The sequence below is a fragment of the Emys orbicularis genome, chromosome 8 (assembly GCF_028017835.1).
Source record: "Emys orbicularis isolate rEmyOrb1 chromosome 8, rEmyOrb1.hap1, whole genome shotgun sequence".
Taxonomy (NCBI): domain Eukaryota; kingdom Metazoa; phylum Chordata; order Testudines; family Emydidae; genus Emys; species Emys orbicularis.
This window is the reverse complement of record NC_088690.1, coordinates 59744196-59765125: the sequence shown is the minus strand read 5'-3', so window position 1 is coordinate 59765125 and position 20930 is coordinate 59744196. Positions and strand designations below refer to the sequence as shown.

The window sequence follows — 20930 nt, the reverse complement described above, 5'->3', positions numbered from 1 at the left end:
TTAAAGGAAACATCAAAACACAGATTCTGCTAATATGTTCTCCATCCTGTACTTTCATAACACAGGAATTCTACTTAGTGTCTGACTTCATCACTGGAACTAGAATGTGGTTTCTGAACTTGTGAACACAAGACGCTTTTGTATTTCCTAACTTTTCTTCTGTTTAGACCCAAATTCATTTCTGTTCTTTGTACATTTGGTATTATCTTTTATTGTAAATTGTTTTCGTCACAAGTTTAATGAAACGGAGGTTATAGAAAATATATGATAACACTAATCCCACATTATCTAAACTGTTCTATTTTTCAAAAGTTGTCCATTTTGCACTTGCAGAGTTTGAGACACATGGAAGTTTCTTTCAGAGATGTTGAGAAAATTTACACACATCGTTTGGTCAATAATAGTTTTTTTTTGTCTACACAGATTCCCACTCTTGGGGTTATTCTTCCCTTTTAAAATGCAAGCCTGAAGCACTTCAACTGTCTGTTCAAGTCAGTTCATGAGTTTAAGGAGTCAAATGTTTTCAAGTGAGGCTATATCAGATACATACACTAGAAACAATCATTTTAAGGTTTAGTTTTGCATCTTATCAGTTTAAACTGAGGTCCTCTCAACATCCTCCTTACTTCAGGCATGCAGAAAAGCCAACACTAGAGAGAGAAACATGCTCCATCTGTAGCTGCTGAGTCTGTGTCCCTATTGGTATCAAATCAGCAATTTTGATGGGATGCCTGGGAGCCTTAGTTTCTGTAGAAAATACAGAAAATACCCTCCACCCTGGTTCCTATTTGAGGACTGTTTCTCTTAATGTTCTGTGACATGAAGTGGAAAATACATTAGACCAATGAAGTGGAAAATACATTAGACCAGTGAGTACTAATAATAATCCAGAAACGATTTTCAATCCTATTCCGCTCCATCATTGTTGTTCATTATTTACATTACCGTAGCAGTACTCATGCACCAAGACCCTATTGTGCTAGGGACTACAGAAACAGACTGAAAAAATAATCCCTGCCTCTAAAGTGTTTATAATCTAAGTCGAAGACAGTAACAACAGATGGATACATATAGATGGAGGAGTGGAAGGAAACAGTGAGACAGTATTCGTCAGCATGAAGGCAGTGGCCTAACCATTGTCAAGCTTTTTTGTTGGCATCATAACAAAGGAGAGTTTTCTTTAAGAGGGATTTGAAGGAGGAAAATGAGGTAGCTTTGCAGATGGTTTATGGGGAGCTCCTCCCAAGCATGAGGGGTAGCATGGGAGAAAGCACAATGATGCTAATTTGAAAATCTAACAAGTGGGTGACGGACACTGACATAGTTGCCTGGTCAGAGGAAGGGGCTGACACTTCAACAGTGAATGGGAGATGGTATGTAGGGTGGAGAGGGCCTTAGAAGTGAGAACAAGCAGTTCATATTTAATGTGATCGAGAAGGTGGAGCCTGTGGAGGGATGCAAAGAGAGAGTTACCATGATCAAAGCAGTGGGCAAGGAGAATGATCTTTGCAGCAAGATTCTGAATGGATATGAGGGAGGCAAAATTACATTTATCAGGGCCAGAGAAAGATATTGTAGTAATCAAGATGAGAACCAGGACAAGAAATTTTGCTGTGTGGATTGACTAGGATAGGCTGTATCTTAGAGATGTCTTGCAGAAAGAATGTAGAAAATATAGATATATCTTGATGTGAGGACATAGAGACATCAGAGTCAAAGATGACACCCATGTTACAGGCCTGAGTGACAGGCAGAATGGTGGTGGTGTCCACAGTGATTAAGAAAAGAGGTAGGGGAGAGGACTTGTGGGCAGAAAGATTAAGAGCGCCATTTGACTTATGTAGAGCTTGACTGACAGGCAGACCTCCCTGAGGAAATAGCAGAACGTGATGCCAAGATTTTAGCTTGGGTAGAAGGAGACAGGTCTGTAGTAAAGAGCACTCCATGTTGCCTGCCTTTTCCTAATGCTTTTTCAGTGATCTTGTTCACAAGAAAGCTATTGTGATCCTAGGATGTGTAAACAGAGGAATTTTGAGTAGGGGTAGAGAGGTTTGGAGCTCTATATTTGGCACTGGTGCGACTGCTGCTGGAAAACTATGTCCAGTTTTGGTGCCCATAATTCAAGAAAGATGTTGATAAATTGTAAAGGGTTCAGAGAAGAGCGCTGAGAATGATTAAAGGATTAGAAAACATGCCTTTATAGCAGGGGTGGGCAACCTATGGCACGCGTGCCAAAGGTGGCACACGAGCTGATTTTCAGTGGCACTCACACTGCCCGGGTCCTGGCCACCGGTCTGGGGGGCTCTGCATTTTAATTTGATTTTAAATGAAGCTTCTTAAATATTTTACAAACCTTATTTACTTTACATACAACAATAGTTTAGTTATATATTATAGACTTATGGAAAGAGACCTTCTAAAAACGTTACAATGTATAAATTAGAGTGAATAAATGAGGACTCGGCACACCATTTCTCAAAGGTTGCCGACCCCTGCTTATAGTGATATAGACCCAAAGAGCTCAAACTATTTAGCTTAACAAAGAGAAGATTAAGGAGTGACTTGATTACAGTCCGTAAGTATCTAAATGGGAAACAAATATTTAATAATGGACTCTTCTGTCCAGCAGAGAAAAGTATAACAGGGTTCAATGGCTGGAAATAAAAGCTAGACAAATTCAGACTGGAAATAAGGTGTACATTTTTAACAATGATGGTAATTAACCACTGGAATAATTTACCAGTGATCATGGTGGATTCTCCATCATTGACAATTTTCAGATCAAGATTGGATGCTTTTCTAAAAGATCTGTTCTAGAAATTTTTGGGGAAGTTCTATGGCCTGGATCATACAAGTCAGACTAGATGGTCACAATAGTCTCTTCTGGCCTTGGAATCTATGACTCTAACCTCCCCTGCTAGGAAGTGCAATTTAGGTAAAGATACTGGCAAATTAACTATTTAGCTGAAACTCAGACCACTTTTAGGAGAATGTTAGGGTGCGGACACATTGCCAGTTCGTCCTTATGAACCATCACATAATGTGGATCAGCCCTCTTAGCTCACTATCTCTCGTTCCTGAAGTGTTTGCCATCAGAAACACTGTCTCCTGGAAAAATGGTTTGGAGAATATTCTGAAAGAGGTTAGTGTGGTGGTCTGTAGGTTGTGAGCACCAAGTTCTGTCTCGCAAAGATGGAGGTTCAACAACAAGCCAAAAAATGTTTCTGAATTTCTTCAGTGTGGCATATGCAATGACTAAAGGAGTGATTTTTACAAAGGCACAAAAGACAAGTAAGCACCAGCTGCCATTTGTGCTTTTGAAAATCTCTGCTAAATGTCCCTGTACTGGGGAACAGTAAGTTGAAAAAACGGAGGGGAACTTCAGCTGTAGTCAGTCACCCTGGAGTTCTTGAGACTTAATCAGGTTGGCTGACTCAGGAGCTACACCTTTCTTCCATTTCAGAAAGTAACTTTATCTTGTACAAGCTTTGGAGATCTCTAGCGGGATCTGATGAACCTCTTCAGAGTAGGCTGTGCATGAAATTGGAAAAGTGTCATAATCTCAAGTGCTAGACTCAAGTCCTGTTGACCTGACTCTCTTGGGATCAAAAGGTCCTGAAGAATTGAGGCTAGAATTTTCAAAGGCGCCTACGGGAGTTAAGCGTCTAGCTCCTATTTCAATTTCAATGGGGACTGGGCACATAACTCCTTTAGGTGCCTTTGAAAATCCCAGCCTGAAAGTATTATCAAAGTTTAATTCCAGAAGATCCAAATACCAAAATACCAAGTTGGAATTATCAATATTTACATAAGTTTTATCCTGTTATATCTTAATTATAACCTCTGGGATCAATAATTTCAGAGGAAAATTTAAACAAAAGTTTTGACCCCAGTCCACATAAACCAAGACTCCTGGCACTTCAGAACAGAATAACACTTATTAATTGTAATATAGAAGTTTTATTTGAGGCTTTTGCCACCACAGGAATATTGACTTCATAGCAGCATTTTTTAATGTGTGTTTGATTCTGATCATCTGATAAGATTAGTTTTCCCCCCCAAATTTTCTTGTTTAATCTGTTCTATCTTGTATTTAGCTGTGACATTTAGTACCTTTCCCAGACCTGAAGAATAACTTTGTGTATCTCAAAAGCTTTTCTTTCACCAACAGAAGTTGGTCCAATAAAAGATATTACTTCACCCACCTTTTGTCTCTGTTATGGGACCAACAAGGCTACAACAAAACTGCAAACAATTACCAAAATGTCTGTTTTGCAGTCTAGTTTTTTAGATCACACCTCTTATGGATAAAGGGTTATATTTCTTATGTAGTTTTGTTTTTCCTGAACCCATACTATTAGCTATGATCTCATTAGCTAAGAAGAATCGGGCTTGATTGATATTTTGGTAGGAGACCTCTAAGGTTGTGACAGATTTCACTTACTAATCTACCTGAGGCGTCAGGTGATCAGGCTGAGGCCACAGGATCGTTTGGGGAGGAGATGACGAAACACACCAAGAGTTTAAAATTTAAAGCTTTATTAATAAAAGAATAAAATAACAGCAGAGAGTGATGGGTGCTCCCCACGTCACTCAGAGGAAGGAAGAAAGCGTTAGTGCTCCAAGCTGTAACCCACTTTCATACTCACTTAGTTCTACAGCTCCACAGCCGTGAGAAGAGGAGATTTCTTGTCTAGCCCATGACCTTGGGCCGGGGCCAGCGTCTTATCTCCACACGGAGCAAGCTGAAGTGCCGAGTTAACCCGTTCTCTGCTCTCTTTCTTCTTTCCCCCTCTTGGCCTCTTGCACCCTGCAAGGAATCTTCCATTCCATATTCACACCTTTGGCTCTCCCCCGAAATGCCTTGTGTTGCTTGCAACCGCGTTAGCAACATACAATGCTGATTTGCCTCCCCATGGGACCCCTGAGGGCCTGTGACGAGGTAAGTTTAGAGTCCTGCAAGAAGCAGTATTTCAGCAGGTGACATTCTAACCCATTAGACAGCACTTAACCAATGCTTCAGCATGCTGCTGAATATTGGGATAAAGTACTGTTGGAGGTATTTATCTTTTGAATGAGACATAAAATTACAGTTTTAAATTTAACACTTGTGACTAAACACCTGGGGAAGTTTTTGCAAGAGTAGTGGTGTTTGTGCTGGCCGTGTTTATTATTACTATACTTTCTGCTTACCTTACATTCCTTCTAATTTCAGTTAGATATTGTATTATTCTCTTCTTGTAACACTGTTTGCATAGTGCTTGTATGGACTATCAGTTATTGAGTTTTACCCAAGAGAAAGCTGCATCTCAGTGGTGGAAGAAGGGTTCTGATTATATATAAACATAATCTTATAAAGTACTTTAGTTTCTCGAACAGCTTAATGGGACTAAATTGGGGGGCCCAGATAATCTTCATCCAAGAATATTAAAGGAACTGGCACATGAAATTGCAAGCCCATTAGCAAGAATTTTTAATGAATCAGTAAACTCAGGGGTTGTACCGTACGACTGGAGAATTGCTAACATAGTTCCTATTTTTAAGAAAGGAAAAAAGGTGATCCGAGTAACTATAGGCTTGTTAGTTTGACATCTGTAGTATGCAAGGTCTTGGAAAAATTTTTGAAGGAGAAAGTAGTTAAGGACATTGAGGGTCAATGGTAATTGGGACAAAATGCAACATGGTTTCACAAAAGGTAGATCGTGCCAAACCAACCCGATCTCCTTCTTTGAGAAGGTAACAGATTTTTTAGACAAAGGAAACGCAGTGGATCTAATTTACCTCAATTTCAGTAAGGCATTTGATACGGTTCCACATGGGGAATTATTAGCTAAATTGGAAAAGATGGGGATCAATATGAAAATTGAAAGGTGGATAAGGAACTGGTTAAAGGGGAGACTACAACGGGTCATACTGAAAGGTGAACTATCAGGCTGGAAGGAGGTTACTAGTGGAGTTCCTCAGGGATCGGTTTTGGGACCAATCTTTTTATTACTGACCTTGGCATAAAAAGTGGGAATGTGCTAATAAAGTTTGTGGATGACACAAAGCTGGGAGGTATTGCTAATACAGAGCAGGACCGGGATATCATACAGGAAGATCTGGATGACCTTGTAAACTGGAGTAATAGTAATAGGATGAAATTTAATAGTGAAAAGTGCAAGGTCATGCATTTAGGGATTCATAACAAGAATTTTGGTTATAAATTGGGGACACATCAGTTGGAAGTAACAGAGGAGAAGGACCTCGGAGTATTGGTTGATCACAGGATGACTATGAGCCGCCAATGTGATATGGCCATGAAAAAAGCTAATGCGGTCTTGGGATGCATCAGGCGAGGTATTTCCAGTAGAGATAAAGAGGTGTTAGTACCGTTATACAAGGCACTGGTGAGACCTCATCTGGAATATTGTGTGCAGTTCTTGTCTCCCATGTTTAAGAAGGATGAATTCAAACTGGAACAGGTACAGAGAAGGGCTACTAGGATGATCCGAGGAATGGATCTTATGAAAGGAGACTCAAAGAGCTTGGCTTGGTTAGCCTAACCAAAAGAAGGCTGAGGGGAGATATGATTGCTCTTTATAAATATATCAGAGGGATAAATATCAGGGAGGGAGAGGAATTATTTAAGCTTAGTACCAATGTGGACACAAGAACAAATGGATATAAACTGGACATTAGGAAGTTTAGACTTGAAATTAGATGAAGGTTTCTAACCATCAGAGGAGTGAAGTTCTGGAACAGCCTTCCAAGGGGAGTAGTGGGGGCAAAAGACATATCTGGCTTCAAGACTAAGCTTGATAAGTTTATGGAGGGGATGGTATGATGGGATAGCCTAATTTTGGCAATTAATTGATCTTTGATTATTAGCAGGTAAATATGCCCAATGGTCTGTGATGGGATGTTAGATGGGGTGGGATCTGAGTCACTACAGAGAATTCTTTCGTGGGTGCTGGCTGGTGAGTCTTGCCCACATGCTCGGGGTTTAACTGTTCGCCGTATTTGGGGTCGGGAAGGAATTTTCCTCCAGGGCAGATTGGCAGAGGCCCTGGAGGTTTTTCGCCTTCCTCTGCAGCGTGGGGCACGGGTCACTTGCTGGAGGATTCTCTGCACCTTGAGGTCTTTAAACCACGATTTGAGGACTTCAATAACTCAGGCATAGGTTAGGGGTTTGTTACAGGAGTGGGTGGGTGAGATTCTGTGGCCTGCGTTGTGCAGGAGGTCAGACTAGATGATCATAATGGTCCCTTCTGACCTTAAAGTCTATGAGTCTATAAGTCTCTCATCCAGACAGATTCTATTTAGTGACGTGTTTAAACTCTCTAGTTTGCAACAGACAAATATTTTTGTTGCATACATATTTTTATTTTTGGTTTAAAAATTATTTGTGCTTAATGGCAATAAAAACTTAATTAGCATTACATGTGCAATTTTGGATGGGAATCTTTTTCTTTATTGGATAGTGCTAGGAATACATAATAACATGGGAAAATCAGGAATCTTTATAATAGAACAAACAAATGAATTTCAACTAATCACATACTATGTAAATCATACTTTCATTTACATAAATGCAAATTTAATTTGAGTTGTATTATTGAACGTTCAATATAATATTGAAAAGTATTTTGTGTGTGTGTGTTTTTTTTCTTTAAGTGCTCTTTAATGACTTTAAGGTACAAATCATGTGTTGGGTCAGTGTGGAAGAGCACCACCACAGCAGGAGCTACAGTTGTCCCTAAAGTAGTCATGATACCTTACAGAGCTCTAGGGTGATATAGCATCTATTTCCCTTTGCACCAGGCCAGCTTGCTGGCTTCCATGCAAGGTGGGCAGCACAGGGTCTTGCCCCATCCTCTTAGCAGAGGCAAGTACTCTTATGATACCCAACTATAAACATGGGGCTGCCTGTGTGGAGCACAAGGTATGGAGAGTCCCTCTGTTCTTTCTTCCCTCCTCATTGCCTTGTGCACCCTTATGGGGTTAGGTACCAGTATTGGCCTAAGAATTTTTTTAATATCAAGCATTGTGGGATGATAAAAATTAAGGGTTTGTCCACCCGGGGATCTCCAGAAAAATTAGTCCAAATTAACTAAAGGTTTCAATTTAAAGTGGATTAGCTAAACAGCATTAAGACCCCATGTGAATGTTCTTATTTAGAATTAAAGTGGCCTTAATGTGGGTTAGTTTAATACACTGAATTGAGATAAACTGAATTAAGGCCACTTTAATTCTGATTGACTGTCCCCAGGGGGGTTTAAGGCAGTTTAACTAGTCCACTGTAAATTCACACCTTTAGTTAATTAAGACTAATATTTCTGAGTGTCCCCATGTAGACAAGCCCTAAGTATTGAGAGTGAAATTGTTCTTTTAACAATGAGACCAAAAGATGTGAAATATTTCTAAAGGTTTGTCTTCGTGGGGGAATAGGTATTGCGGAATAGCTATTCCTCACTAGTTTCCCATGTGGACACACTTATTCCACACTAAGAATGCCTTTGTGAGGTTTAACTTAATCAAGTTTGGAAGTGTATTAAGCTAAACTGCAAGGTATTTTAATGCAGAATTGGTATGTCCACATTGGGAGCTAGTGTGAAATAGCTATTGCACTTTAAAATCACACTTCAGCTTATTCTGCACTTCTCCATGTAGTGCTTAGAGAACAAAAGATGTGAAGTATTTCTAATAGTGTTTCGACTCTATAGGGTTTGAATTCACTAATTTTGCAATGTAGGGAAGACAGTTAATTTGCCAGTATGTTTATCATTTATTGCATTATATATAGGATGGTGTAAGAATGTATAGGGTGGTGTAAGACATTCATATATCCTGAATGTAATAGAAGTAGAGAACTAAAAATAAACAAAACCAAATCTAATAAGGGCTATAAAGACCAAAAAAAAGACCTATTTCCTAGTCATAGTGAGATCTACTGTATAAGCTTGGAAAATATTTGTACAAATCACTTTTTGGTATGGCTTTTGCTTTTTTAATTAAAAATGAAAGGATGGGGATTTAAAAAAAAAACACAACTATTAATTTCCACATAAATAGGGAATCTGTTAAAGTGTGTAGTGAGAGAGGTTCACATATGGTGATCATCTGTGCAGAATCACAAAGAATAAAGTTTCCATGAAACTCAGTCCCCTAAAGATAATAGCTACAGTCATCCAAGGATTCACCATTATACACTGTAAAGATTTAATTAAGATACCATTTTTACACTGTTATACAATATGGTTTATTTTTTACGTATGAGCCTAAATTGCCTTCTGTATAATCTTAAAATGTTTGATCAGTGTTTTTAACCACTGTACATCGATCACTTTACTGCAGTTGGAGTATTTTTTCAGTTGTATATGTTTTCATCTACAGAAACTTTATGAGCTGAATAACCTGCATGCCCTTATGGCAGTGGTGTCTGGATTGCAAAGTGCCCCCATCTTCAGGCTGACTAAAACTTGGGCGGTAAGTAAGCTCAGTAGGGTAATTAGTGATTTTGTTTATTCCTTCTTGAAAAATAGATTTATTATAACCTTTTGTAGCTTGCTTCAAGGATCCAATTATTATTAAAGATACTTTTGAGTTTAATTGTACTACATACAATGTGTTTCTAGTCATTTAAGTCTCTATTCTCCTCTTGAGCCTTTTTCCATTTTCCTTTGAAAAATTGTTCCCTGCAGATTCTGTTAAATACAGTGGTTCCTAATTTGGCCAAATGCTATTTTGTATTAGTTGTTGGAATATTATGAAGGCCAAAGAGAATTGTATTTTAATCGTGCAAGGGATCATATTGTTGGAGTTTTTTAGCTATAGAGAATAAATGTCCAAAAATTACTTGCTCAGATCCCATAAATAATTTTCTTGTTTCTATCACTGATAACTAAATTTGATCTTTTTTCAGTGTTTCCAAATATGATATTTCATAGTTGTAGTAAATGTACTGAACAGTATATTCGCATGTCTCTTTTTTAATATCAAATTTTGAAAGTGTGAAGTTCTTTTTGTTTGGCAATTTTTCCCCTCTGCTACACTATATTTGGCTAAAATAGAAAGTAAGATGATTTTTCTGTCCAAGTTTCATTAGTCAGCACAATTTTGGGAATAGCTTTTGCTAATTACTACTGCAGAGGCAAGAAAAATATTGTCTGATTTTGCCATAAATTATATGCCTGCATAGCCATACAGATGGGCTTCATCCTTTGCAATGTATTCAAACACGGTAAGGTTTAATCAGCAATTGAAATACTTGTGCGTAAGGCATACACATGAATTGACTTGTAAAATGACGGCTGACAGTTCTCAGCGAGGGCATATCGGTGGACAGAACTTTCTCTTCTCCTTTGAGTGATTGCTCATGTGTATTCCACAATAGGTGTGCATGCTCACCACGTGCACCGGTGCTGGAAGTTTTCCCCCTAGCAGTACCCGTAGGGGGGAGCGCCCCCCGCGACCCCTGGAGTGGCACCTGCCTGGCGCAGTATAAGGGGAGCTGCGCGCTCCCCCCACCTTCAGTTCCTTCTTGCCACCAGTGAAGGTGTCGGAACTGCTCTGCTCCAGCTCTGCTGTAGCTTGTCCCCAGAACTGTTCGTTCGTTCAACGTTAGTACCTGTAGTTAGTTAGCTGTTTAGTTAGTTTAGTTAGTCAGTGAGCCCGGACCAGGGCATGCCCCATGCCCCGGGGTTTAAGTTGTGCAGCTCTTGCAGGCGTTCTATGCCAAGGAGAGACGCGCTGCTTGGGAGAAACCCATATCAGCGAAAGGTGCAAGATTTGCAAGTCGTTTAAGTCTCAGACCAAAAGAGAAAGGGACATTAGGCTCCGGGCCATCCTGATGGAGTCGGCGCTGACCCCGACCCTGGCACGCTGCTCCGAACCGGTACCCGGCACTGCGGCATCGGTATGCGGTGACCCTCCAGTACCATTGACCAGTCGGCACCACTCCCTGTCCACGGGGCACACCAAGAGGGCCAAGAAGACTCCCTCTTTGCAGCGGCACCGAGGGAAGTCTGGGACAGAGGCTAGGTCCATGTAGGGCAGTCCTCGATCTCCACCAGGCCCCAGGCCTCCGACTCAAGCTGAGCGGAGTACCCTGGCCCCTTCGGAACAGGCCTCTCTGGATGTCCAGATGCCTTCCACGCCTGAAGCCTCCAGGCAGCCCGGGATGTCATATCCATGCCGGTGCCTGGAGCGCCGCTGACGTCAGCCCTGCGCTCCAGAGGCAAGCTGCCGCTGGGATCCCCGCAACCGCCTCTGGCCTGGTACTGGTCTCGGTCGAGGGAACGTTCCCAACACCAATCACCGCCCAGCAACCGCTCGTGGCAGAGTCCAGGTGGATTGTCCTCAGCGCTGACCAGACTGTCTGGCTGGGTTCCCTCCGACCGGAACTCGCGGCACCGCTTGTCCTCAAGGAGTGAATATCGACGGGACTGTGGCGGGCGTCACCGTCGGTCCTTGTCTCGGAGAGGGTACCGCAGTCGGTCACGACATGATCGACTCAGTTCCCGCTCGGAGTCCCGCTCTAAGTCTCCGCCAAGACGTCGCAGTCCCGGGCGTCAATTGCCGGCGTCTCGCCGTTGCAGGTCCGCCCATTGAGGCCGTTCGCGGAGCAGCTATTACCGTTGGTACAAGTCCTCCATGTCGAGATCGTGGTCCCGTGGCCATCCTAGATCCCAGCACCACCGCTTCTCCCGGTCCAGGGACAGCAGCGGATCTTACGCCAGCCTGGTCTCCATCCATAGCCGTCCCTTGATGGGCCAGGCCGGCCAACCCAGACAGCTGGTCCTGCCGGTGCCACAGCAGGTGCAGTGGCACCGAGCATCGTGGCCGGCCAAATGGTACCAGTGGGCACCATGGCCTCCGGCGCAGCCCTCGGTGGGGGCTCGCTTGGTGGCTGGAGCTTTGGAAGCACTGTTGGCCTCCCTCTCCAGACCCCCGAGGAAGGAGTCGGTGGGACGTAAGTCCTCGGCACCATGCCTGGAGTCCAACCAGGTGGTGGACCCTCCGGTGCCGGCCGACACCCAGAGCACCGTACCGGCCTCTTTGCCCGCCCGGAGGAGGTGATTGCGGCCCCGCCCCCCCAATGTCCTGCAGGAGGACTCTAGGGCCTACCAAGAACTCTTAAAGAGGGTGGCAGCGAGCCTACAACTCCAGGAAGAGGAGATGGAGGAGCCCTTGGACTCTCTGTTTAACGTGTTGTCCCATCGGCACCGGGTAGGATGGCCTTGCCTCTCCATGAAGGGGTGGCTTTGATTTCAAATGCCCTGGGGCAAACACCAGCCTCGTTGGCCCCCATCTCTAAAAAGGCGGAACATAAGTACTTTGTACCCACTAAAGGGCACGAGTACTTGTATACCCACCTGGCACCCAACTCCTTGGTGGTCGAGTCGGTTAACCATAGGGAACGGCAGGGTCAGCCAGCCCTGACCCCAAAGAAAAAAACCTCTGAGACTGGACTCTTTCGGAAGGAAAATTTATTCATCTTCGAGCTTCCAGTTACGAGTGGCAAACCATCAGGCTCTCCTGGGCCGGTACGAATTCAATCTGTGGGGCTCCCTGCCTAAGTTTGAGGACTCCTTCCAGGAGCGCGATTGGAAGGAGTTTAAGGCACTAGTGGAGGAAGGGACAGTGGCTGCTAGGGTGTCCCTACAGGCAACCTCGGATGCCATGGACATGGCTGCACGATCAATGGCCTCTACGGTGTCCATGAGACGGGCGTTGTGGCTCCTACTCTCTGGGCTGTCCAGCGAGGCGCAGTCTTCCATGCAGGATCTCCCGTTTGATGGGAAAGCTCTGTTTGCGGAGGAAACAGATACAAGGCTGCATGGCCTGAAAGTCTCCCACACGACCCTTCAGACTCTGGGCCTCTATGTCCTGGCTCTGGCAAAACCTAAATTCAAGCCGCGGCAGACTCCCGCCCAGGCCACCCTCCTGAAGTACGAGTCTGCCCATAAGAAGCAGCAGGACTATAAGAGATGCCCTCAGAGGCAGTCTCGGCCTGCCCCCCAGCCTGGGTCCTCCAACGGCAAGCAGGTGGGGAAAAGGCGTCCACTCGGGGGCACCCCGCCAGTCCCCATCAGGGATCCACCCCCAATAAAGCTTCCCTTCTCTAACCGGTTGTGTGCTTTCCTCCCGGAATGGTCGCGGCTAACCTCGGACCGATGGGTCCTCAACACCATTTCCCGGGTTTACACCCTCCAGTTTACTTCCTCCCCACCCAACCACCCTCCGCCGCTGTTCTTGGGGGACCCCTCGCACAAAGCTCTGCTCGAGCTGGAGGTGCGGCAGCTCCTAGGACTAGGAGCGATAGAGGCTGTGCCCGAGGAGTTCATGGGCAAGGGGTATTACTCCCGTTATTTCCTTATCCTGAAGGCCAAAGGGGGGCTCAGGCCCATCCTGGACCTCCGAGGTCTGAACCAGTACGTGGTGAAGCTCAAGTTCCGCATGGTCTCCCTGGCCTCCATCATCCCCTCCCTGGATCCTGGGGACTGGTACGCTGCCCTAGATCTACAGGACGCGTACTTCCACATCCACGTATTCGAGGGGCACAGACGCTTCCTCAGTTTCGTGGTGGGACAGAATCATTACCAATTTACAGTCCTTCCATTTGGTCTGTCTACTGCCCCCAGGGTGTTTACAAAATGCATGTCGGTGGTAGCAGCCTACCTCAGACGGCGGGGGGTCTGGATATTCCCCTATCTGGACGATTGGCTTGTCAAGGGCACCTCCCGGTCACAGGTGAGGGATCACATGGCGCTCCTCCTGTCCTCATGCACTGCCTTGGGCCTGTTGGTAAACAACACCAAGTCCACGTTAGTCCTGGTCCAATGCATAGAGTTTATCGGGGTGCTCCTGGACACAGAATCAGCCAGGGCCTCTCTTCCGCCAGACAGATTCGAGACCCTGAAAGGTGTCATAGACTCAGTCACAAGGTTCCCGGTGACAACAGCCAGGGTTTGCCTGCAATTCTTGGGTCACATGTCGCCGTGCACGTACATGGTCTGTTACACCAGACTCAGGATGAGGCCCCTCCAGCTCTGGTTGGCCTCGAAGTTCTCCCAGGCCACGGACAGGATGGACAAGGTCCTCACCGTGCCGGACTCTGATCGCCTCCCTACGATGGTGGTCCGCCCCAAACAACATGCTCCAAGGGGTCCCGTTCAGGGGCAGGGCCCCGTCGTTGGAGCTGGTGTCTGATGCATCGGACCTGGGTTGGGGGGCCCACGTGGGGAACTTTCAGACCCAAGGTCTGTGGTCGGCTCAAGACCTGACCCTACATATAAACGTCAAGGAGCTCAGGGCAGTGCGGCTGGTGTGTATGGCCTTCCGCTCATACCTAGAGGGCAAGGTAGTCAGGGTCCTCACGGACAACACGGCCTCAATGTTCTATATCAACAGGCAAGGCGGGGCCCGATCCTCTGCCGCGAAGCCCTCAGGCTGTGGGACTTCTGTATAGCCCACGACATCCACCTGAAGGCCTTCCACGTACTGGGCGTCCGGAACAAGAGGGTGGATCACTTGAGCAGGGACTTTTCCTCGCAACACGAGTGGTCCCTCCACCCGGAAGTGGCCCACTGGCTCTTCCGAAGGTGGGGAACTCCCCAGGTGAACCTATTTGCGACTCGGCAGAACTGGTGATGTCCCCAGTTCTGCTGGGGCGGGGCGGGGGGAGGAGGCCTGGGGAGGGGCGCTATCGCCGATGCCTTTCTCCTGTCATGGTCAGGCCGGCTTCTCTACGCCTTTCCCCCGTTCCCCCTAATCAGCAGGGTCCTGGAGAAGATAAAGTCGGACAAGGCCCAGGCAGCATTGGTACGGGACCCTCACGGGCCTGGCGGTAGCTCCGCCGATGCTGCTCCGCCTCGACCTGCTCTCTCAAGACCAGGGCCGCCTCCTCCACCCCAACCTAGCGGCTCTTCACCTCATGGTGTGGCTGCTCAGTGGTTAGGTGGAGAGGAACGGACATGCTCGGACCAGGTTCAGCGCAGCCTCCTCAAAAGTAGATTGCCCTCCACTCGCTGCGCTTATTTGGCGAAGCGATCCCAATTTTCTAGGTGGGCGGTGGACCAGGGTGACCGCCCCGATCCAGCTTATCCTTGATTACCTCCTGCACCTGAGGACCCAGGGCCTGGCGCCATCGTTGGTCAGGGTGCACCTGGCAGCCATATTGGCCTTCCATCCGCCGGTGCAAGGGCACACGGTATTTTTCCCATGCTATGACTGGCCAGTTCCTTAAGGGTTTGGACCGTCTTTTTCATATTCTAGACCCCCAGTCCCACAGTGGGACCTAAACCTGGTGTTGGCTCGTCTCACAGAGCTCCCGTTTGAACCACTGGCCACGTGCTCCTGGTCTCACCTCTCGTGGAAGGTGGCCTTCCTGGTTCCAATCATATTGGCCAGGCGAGTCTTGAGGGCCCTGACCTCCGAGCCGCTGTACATGGCCTTTCATAAGGACAAGATCCAGCTCCGTCCACACCCCGTATTCCTCCTGAAGGTGGAATTTTTCTACCGGTCCTCTGCCCCAAGCCTCACGCATCCAGTTAGGAGCGCCGTCTCCACACACTCGATGTGCGGCAGGCTCTGGCTTTCTACCTCGAGCAGACTAAGCCGTTCAGAAAGTCCTCGCAACTGTTTGTCGCCTTGGCTGATCGCGCGAGGGGCCAGCCGATTTCCACTGAGAGGCTGTCCAGTTGGATCACTTGGTGCATCCGTTCCTGTTATGAACTGGCGGGTGTTCCCCCGCCACCCATTGTGAGGGCACATTCGACTCGGGCGCAGGCCTCGTCGGCTGCCTTCGTGGCCCACGTCCCCATCCAGAACATTTGTAGGGCCACCACGTGGTCTTCGGTTCACACGTTCACCTCGCACTATGCGATCGTCCCCCAGACCAGGGACGACGCTGGGTTTGGCAGGGCTGTCCTCCATCCTGGGAACTTGTGAACTTCTACCCACCTCCAACAGATACAGCTTGGAATCGCCTATTGTGGAATGCACATGAGCAATCACTCGAAGAAGAAAAGACAGTTACTTTTTCCGTAACTGGTGTTCTTCGAGATGTGTTGCTCATGTCTATTCCACATTCCACCCTCCTTTCCCTCTGTCGGAGTCGTCTGGCAAGAAGGAACTGAGGGTGGGGGGGAGCGCACAGCTCCCCTTATACCGTGCCAGGCAGGCACCACTCCAGAGGTTGCGGGGGGCGCTCCCCCCTACGGGTACTGCTAGGGGAAAAACTTCCAGCACCTGTGCCCATGGCGAGCACGCACACCTATTGTGGAGTAGACATGAGCAACACATCTCTAAGAACACCAGTTATGGAATAGGTAACTGTCTTATATGTTACCAGAGTGCTGTATTCCTGCAAGCCAGAAGGCATTGTGAAGGGTAGTATTTTTCAGTTAACATACACTATTCATGACCATGTAGGATGGTATAAGCTTCAGTAATCAGCTGAATATAATTTGCCTCAGGCAAGTTAGGCTTGTTCAGAATTCCAAGTAAACACCATGCAGGTCCTTATTTTTTTGTATAACATTTTTTGTTTCAGAATGTCTTAAAATAGTCAAAAATTCAAAAAATTTCAATTGGTGTTTCAAGGTGTTCTGGGAGAGAATCCCCAAACCTCCCATTTATTTTTAATTCCCTCCCTTCTGTTCCCCCAGTCTGTCTTGGTTAACCACAAGCCCGTTGCCTATTCCATTTTGCACTCTCTGCTAGGATCACCATCCATATCACAAGGGTGTGTCTCAGGCCTCCATCAGGGGATGCTCAAATTAAAGCCAGCTCAGCCTTTCCTCTGACCATTGAAATCTCAGGTAATCCAGTTTTTGAAAAATCTTTGATTTTCATGGAGAACTGATTCTTCTCCCATTTCTGGAAAAGTGTTTTTAACACTTCAGACTTTCCTGAGGTGAGCTCCTCTTCAGAAAGCTTTCTCTCTTGAAATCCAGTTTGTGTAAATTCTTTTGGAAGTAACATTTCCATCTGGTTCTCAATATATAAAAAGGAAGGAACGTCTTCTAAAGATAGGAAGCACCAACTCAGCATTGTCATCTGTGGAGTAGGTCATGCAATGCAATCAATCCCCAAAACCTTCAGCTGAAGAAGCTGACATTTCCCACTCCCTCTTGAAACATTTTGAATCTTATGATTCTAGTCCTCTCTTCCTGAATGAAGCTATGGGGGACGAAGTAGATCTTGTGCACTCCCATTTAAAATTGGCAGATTGAGCATCTCAGTTTATACAAAGAGACCTGAAAATGAGACATAAATGCAATTGGTCTGCCTTACCTATTCCAGATTCCTGGACAAAATAGTGGACTCATTCCTCACTATCCAGAGAGGAAAAGAGTCATCAACAGAGTCCCCTTTAAAAATTAATGGGTTCAGTAAGCAAACCCATTGTCACCAAACACGTGTTGCCTTCTAAAATCAACTTTTCCTTTTTATATCTCAACAAGACCATTCTCAGCATAGGGAAATCCTAATTAAAGTGGACTGAGCAAGCATTCTGAAAGAATTAGTGGGTTGCAGGACTGAAAGCTCTCTAAAGTGAGGCTCTAAATCCTTCCCCACTGCGCTACAGGTAGTCATGTCCGCTGTTGTCTTTGTTCACGTAATACTATCTTTGCCACCAACATGCATGATACTGGAATGGCCTTTTACAAGGTTATATTGGTCATTTTCACCTCAGTGGCAGAGAAACTTTGGCTGTTTCAACTACAAGGATAATAGGTCAGATTGTTGCAGGTGGTTGGCCTCAGTATAAATACCTTCACAAAGGGAACATACTGACCACACATGTCTGACCATAGCCTTATCTATCACCCACTCTCTGCATTCTGTGATGAAAAGGGACTGGAGAGGAATGATTTAAAAAAAACAAAACCCTAAGATCCATTAAATTGGCTCTTGCTTTTCCTTATGACACTACCTCTGATGTTGCCACAGTCTCTGTAGATGTCTCCTCTGAATTACTTTAGAAAGCGGATACTTATATTTCAGGACTTCTGATCTGTATCCCACCATAACAAGGCAGTTACATACAGGAACCCTTTGGGGTGAAATTGCATGTCGAATTCCTCAAAAAGAGCCTAGAGGGCTGCATAAAATATCAACAAGATTATGCCTAATTGACCCACTTTGAAAAAAACACAATTAACTAATGAATAATTTCATCCTGTTCATAACTTCCTGTGTTAGTATTGCTGCTAGTTCTTTAATCCCTTTCATTCTATTGGAGTTAGAAGATGCTTCCCAAACAGTATCCAAAAAGGTCACACAAGAAGTGACTTCTTCACATGACAATGAATCCCTGATAGCCCAGGAGCCTGTCTTTCTAGAAGGGAGACAGTCAGTTCTTCAGGGGAAGGAACACGTTTTTATAGTTATGTATAGTGCCTAGCATAATGGAGCCTTGAGCCACAGTTGTGACCCCCATGCACTACTACAGTTCAGATAATAATGAAAACTTCTCCTTTGAGTGATTGTGCACATACATGTTCCACTGTAGGTGTTTGTGTTCCAGTGCACAAAAATTACACACTTTTTGCCATCAGTACCACTAGGTGGCCCATGTGCCCCTGCTCTCCCCATGTTCTTGGGTCAGGGCATGCAAGGGGTGTGTCCACTGCCTCTCTGTTCCTTTTCCTGTTGTGAGAGTTGGGGCTCCCACAGTGTTAGCTTCGATTAGCCAGCTTTCAAAAAACTTGTAGTGTATACATTTAGTATTTAGCATACTATAATTAGTTATAGTTTTTATTAGAACCTGGAGGATTTATTATGGAAAAAAATCCCCAGATTTTAAACTGTGTCATGTGTAGGGCTGATATCCATATCACAAATAGGCACAAGAGCTGTTTGGTTTGTCTATGTGAGGGGCAAATGCCCTATTTGTACTTTCATCCCCCCCAAACTGAAAAGCAGAGATACTGTCATCTTAAGATTCACTTCTTGAAGGAGGCAATGTGACCTGTGTCTCAGCCAGGTCCCGATCGTGATCCAGCAGACTCTGGATTAACTTGGAGTGTCTCTCCAACTACTTCTGAGTCAAAACACAAGTCTGATAGTAAACATTGTTTCCCCCTTCTCTGTCCAGGTCAGAGCATTCTGACTATGACAAGGCCTCTAAGTCTCAATCTCTTCTCCCAGAAAGTAATCTGTTAAGTCCTCTGGTACTGGTTAGAAGCTTCACAAATTGAAGTGTTCATCGGTCCCATTTGAGGTGGCACCATCAATTCCATCAGAGCCATTGAGACAGATGTCCTCAGCTGTGCCGGTCCTTCTCAGACTGTCCAGTATACTTCAGCTTCACCAACACTGTCGGCATCAATATGCTTACGTGGGGAGCCTTCTACTCCCTGGGTATGGGCAGTTAGGGATCTTCTTTGTTTTTTCCTGCCTGACTCTCCTCTGCTGCAGCTGGCTCTAGTATTTGTGCCGACGACACACTCTGCACTGAAGATATACCCAGCACTGACCTATTAATCGGCTTTTCAGCCACCTCAATATCTTCCCTAGCCCTATTTCTCCATGGTCCTATTTGTCTTGGGCTGCTCCAAGAGACTCTACACCTCTGTCTCCATTCACTTTCTAGGAGGAGGTATACTCCTCCCTCAGTACAAGAGGCATCTTCCTAGTATCCTGCAGCCATCCCTCAACCTGCTGTGATGGAATCTATGAAGGAGGAAGAATTACTAGAGGAACCCTTAGATGTTCCTCCCTATATTTCCTCCTCTTCACTGGACAACGTGTTTACTCCAGAGTCAGTGTCTCTTTCTCCCCTCTTCTCCCCTCCCTACCTTCCCCCTAAGAGAATTTTGAAGTCTTCCAGAATCTAATGATGAGAGTAGCTGCTTCTCTAAGGGTGCAGGCAGAACCTGTGCCAGAGAATACACATATCTTCCTTGATGTACTGCAGACTCCTACTTCAGGAAGGGTTGCCCTTCCTATCAATGAGGCCTTACCACAGCCAGCAAAGAATCTTCGGCATACTCTAGTCTCTATATCCCTCATGGCCAACTGAGTGGGCAGATGATACCAGGTCCCTCAGTAAGATTTTGAGTATTTTTTTACTCCTCCAATCCCTGATTCTCTCTCTGGTGGTAGTGACTGCTAATGAATAGTTTTGTCAGTCTCATAATAAGTCCACGCCAAAGGATAAGGAGTTTAAGAAACTGGATTTATGTGGCTGTAAACTATTCTCCTGCCACTCTTGAGAGTTGACAATTATCAGGCTCTTTCTTCAAAATAGAATTTTATTCATTTCTCTTCTCTTTTTAAGTCTGCTGATAAATTACTAGAGGAATTTAGGGACCAGTTTCTAGCTTTGTGCTGTAAGGTGGCCCTCAAACTACATTTTCCTTCAGGCAGCAATAGATGAGGCTGATACCACTTTGCACTCTATGAGCACTGAAGTCTCCATGTGACGTTGTTCCTGGTTGCAGGATTCTGACATTACAAACAAACAAACAAAAAAGATAATGCTGTGTGCACACTAAAAGATTGTTGTGCAATGCTTTGCTCTTTAGGAGTTCATAGACCAGTTATGAAAAAGAAGCAGTTTATGCCGCAGTATTACTTTAGAACCTTTTTTCATCAGAGACCTTGATATGTCCCTAAGAAGAGGTCAAGATCTCTTTGACGTCACCAGCTATCTTTGGCTGTGGCAGGGCCTTCCCACCAGACATCTGCAACCTCGAAGCAGTCATTTTTGATTTTTTGATCAAGAAATGTATACTGATGATATCTCCTCCGTTTGGATTATGCCTGTCTCTGTTTTACTGTGCTTGGGAAAACATCATGTTGGACAAGTGGGTACTCAGCACTTTAAGGGAGGGATAGGCTATCCAACTCTTACCTTCCTTTTCCCAACCCGCCTTCCCCATCCCTTTTCAGGGATCCCGCTCATAAGATTGTGTTACTTCAAGAACTATGGTCTC

At 45.3% G+C, this 20930-nt stretch overlaps 1 protein-coding gene across 1 annotated transcript in view; it reads left to right on the top strand.

The window, feature by feature from the left end:
• RALGPS2 (Ral GEF with PH domain and SH3 binding motif 2) overlaps positions 1–20930 on the top strand; it is a 260231-nt gene that overhangs the window by 82995 nt on the left and 156306 nt on the right. Inside the window, exon 7 of the mRNA XM_065408804.1 lies at positions 9376–9468. Within this exon, the coding sequence (XP_065264876.1) occupies positions 9376–9468 (93 nt within the window). The remainder of the gene's footprint in view (positions 1–9375; positions 9469–20930) is intronic.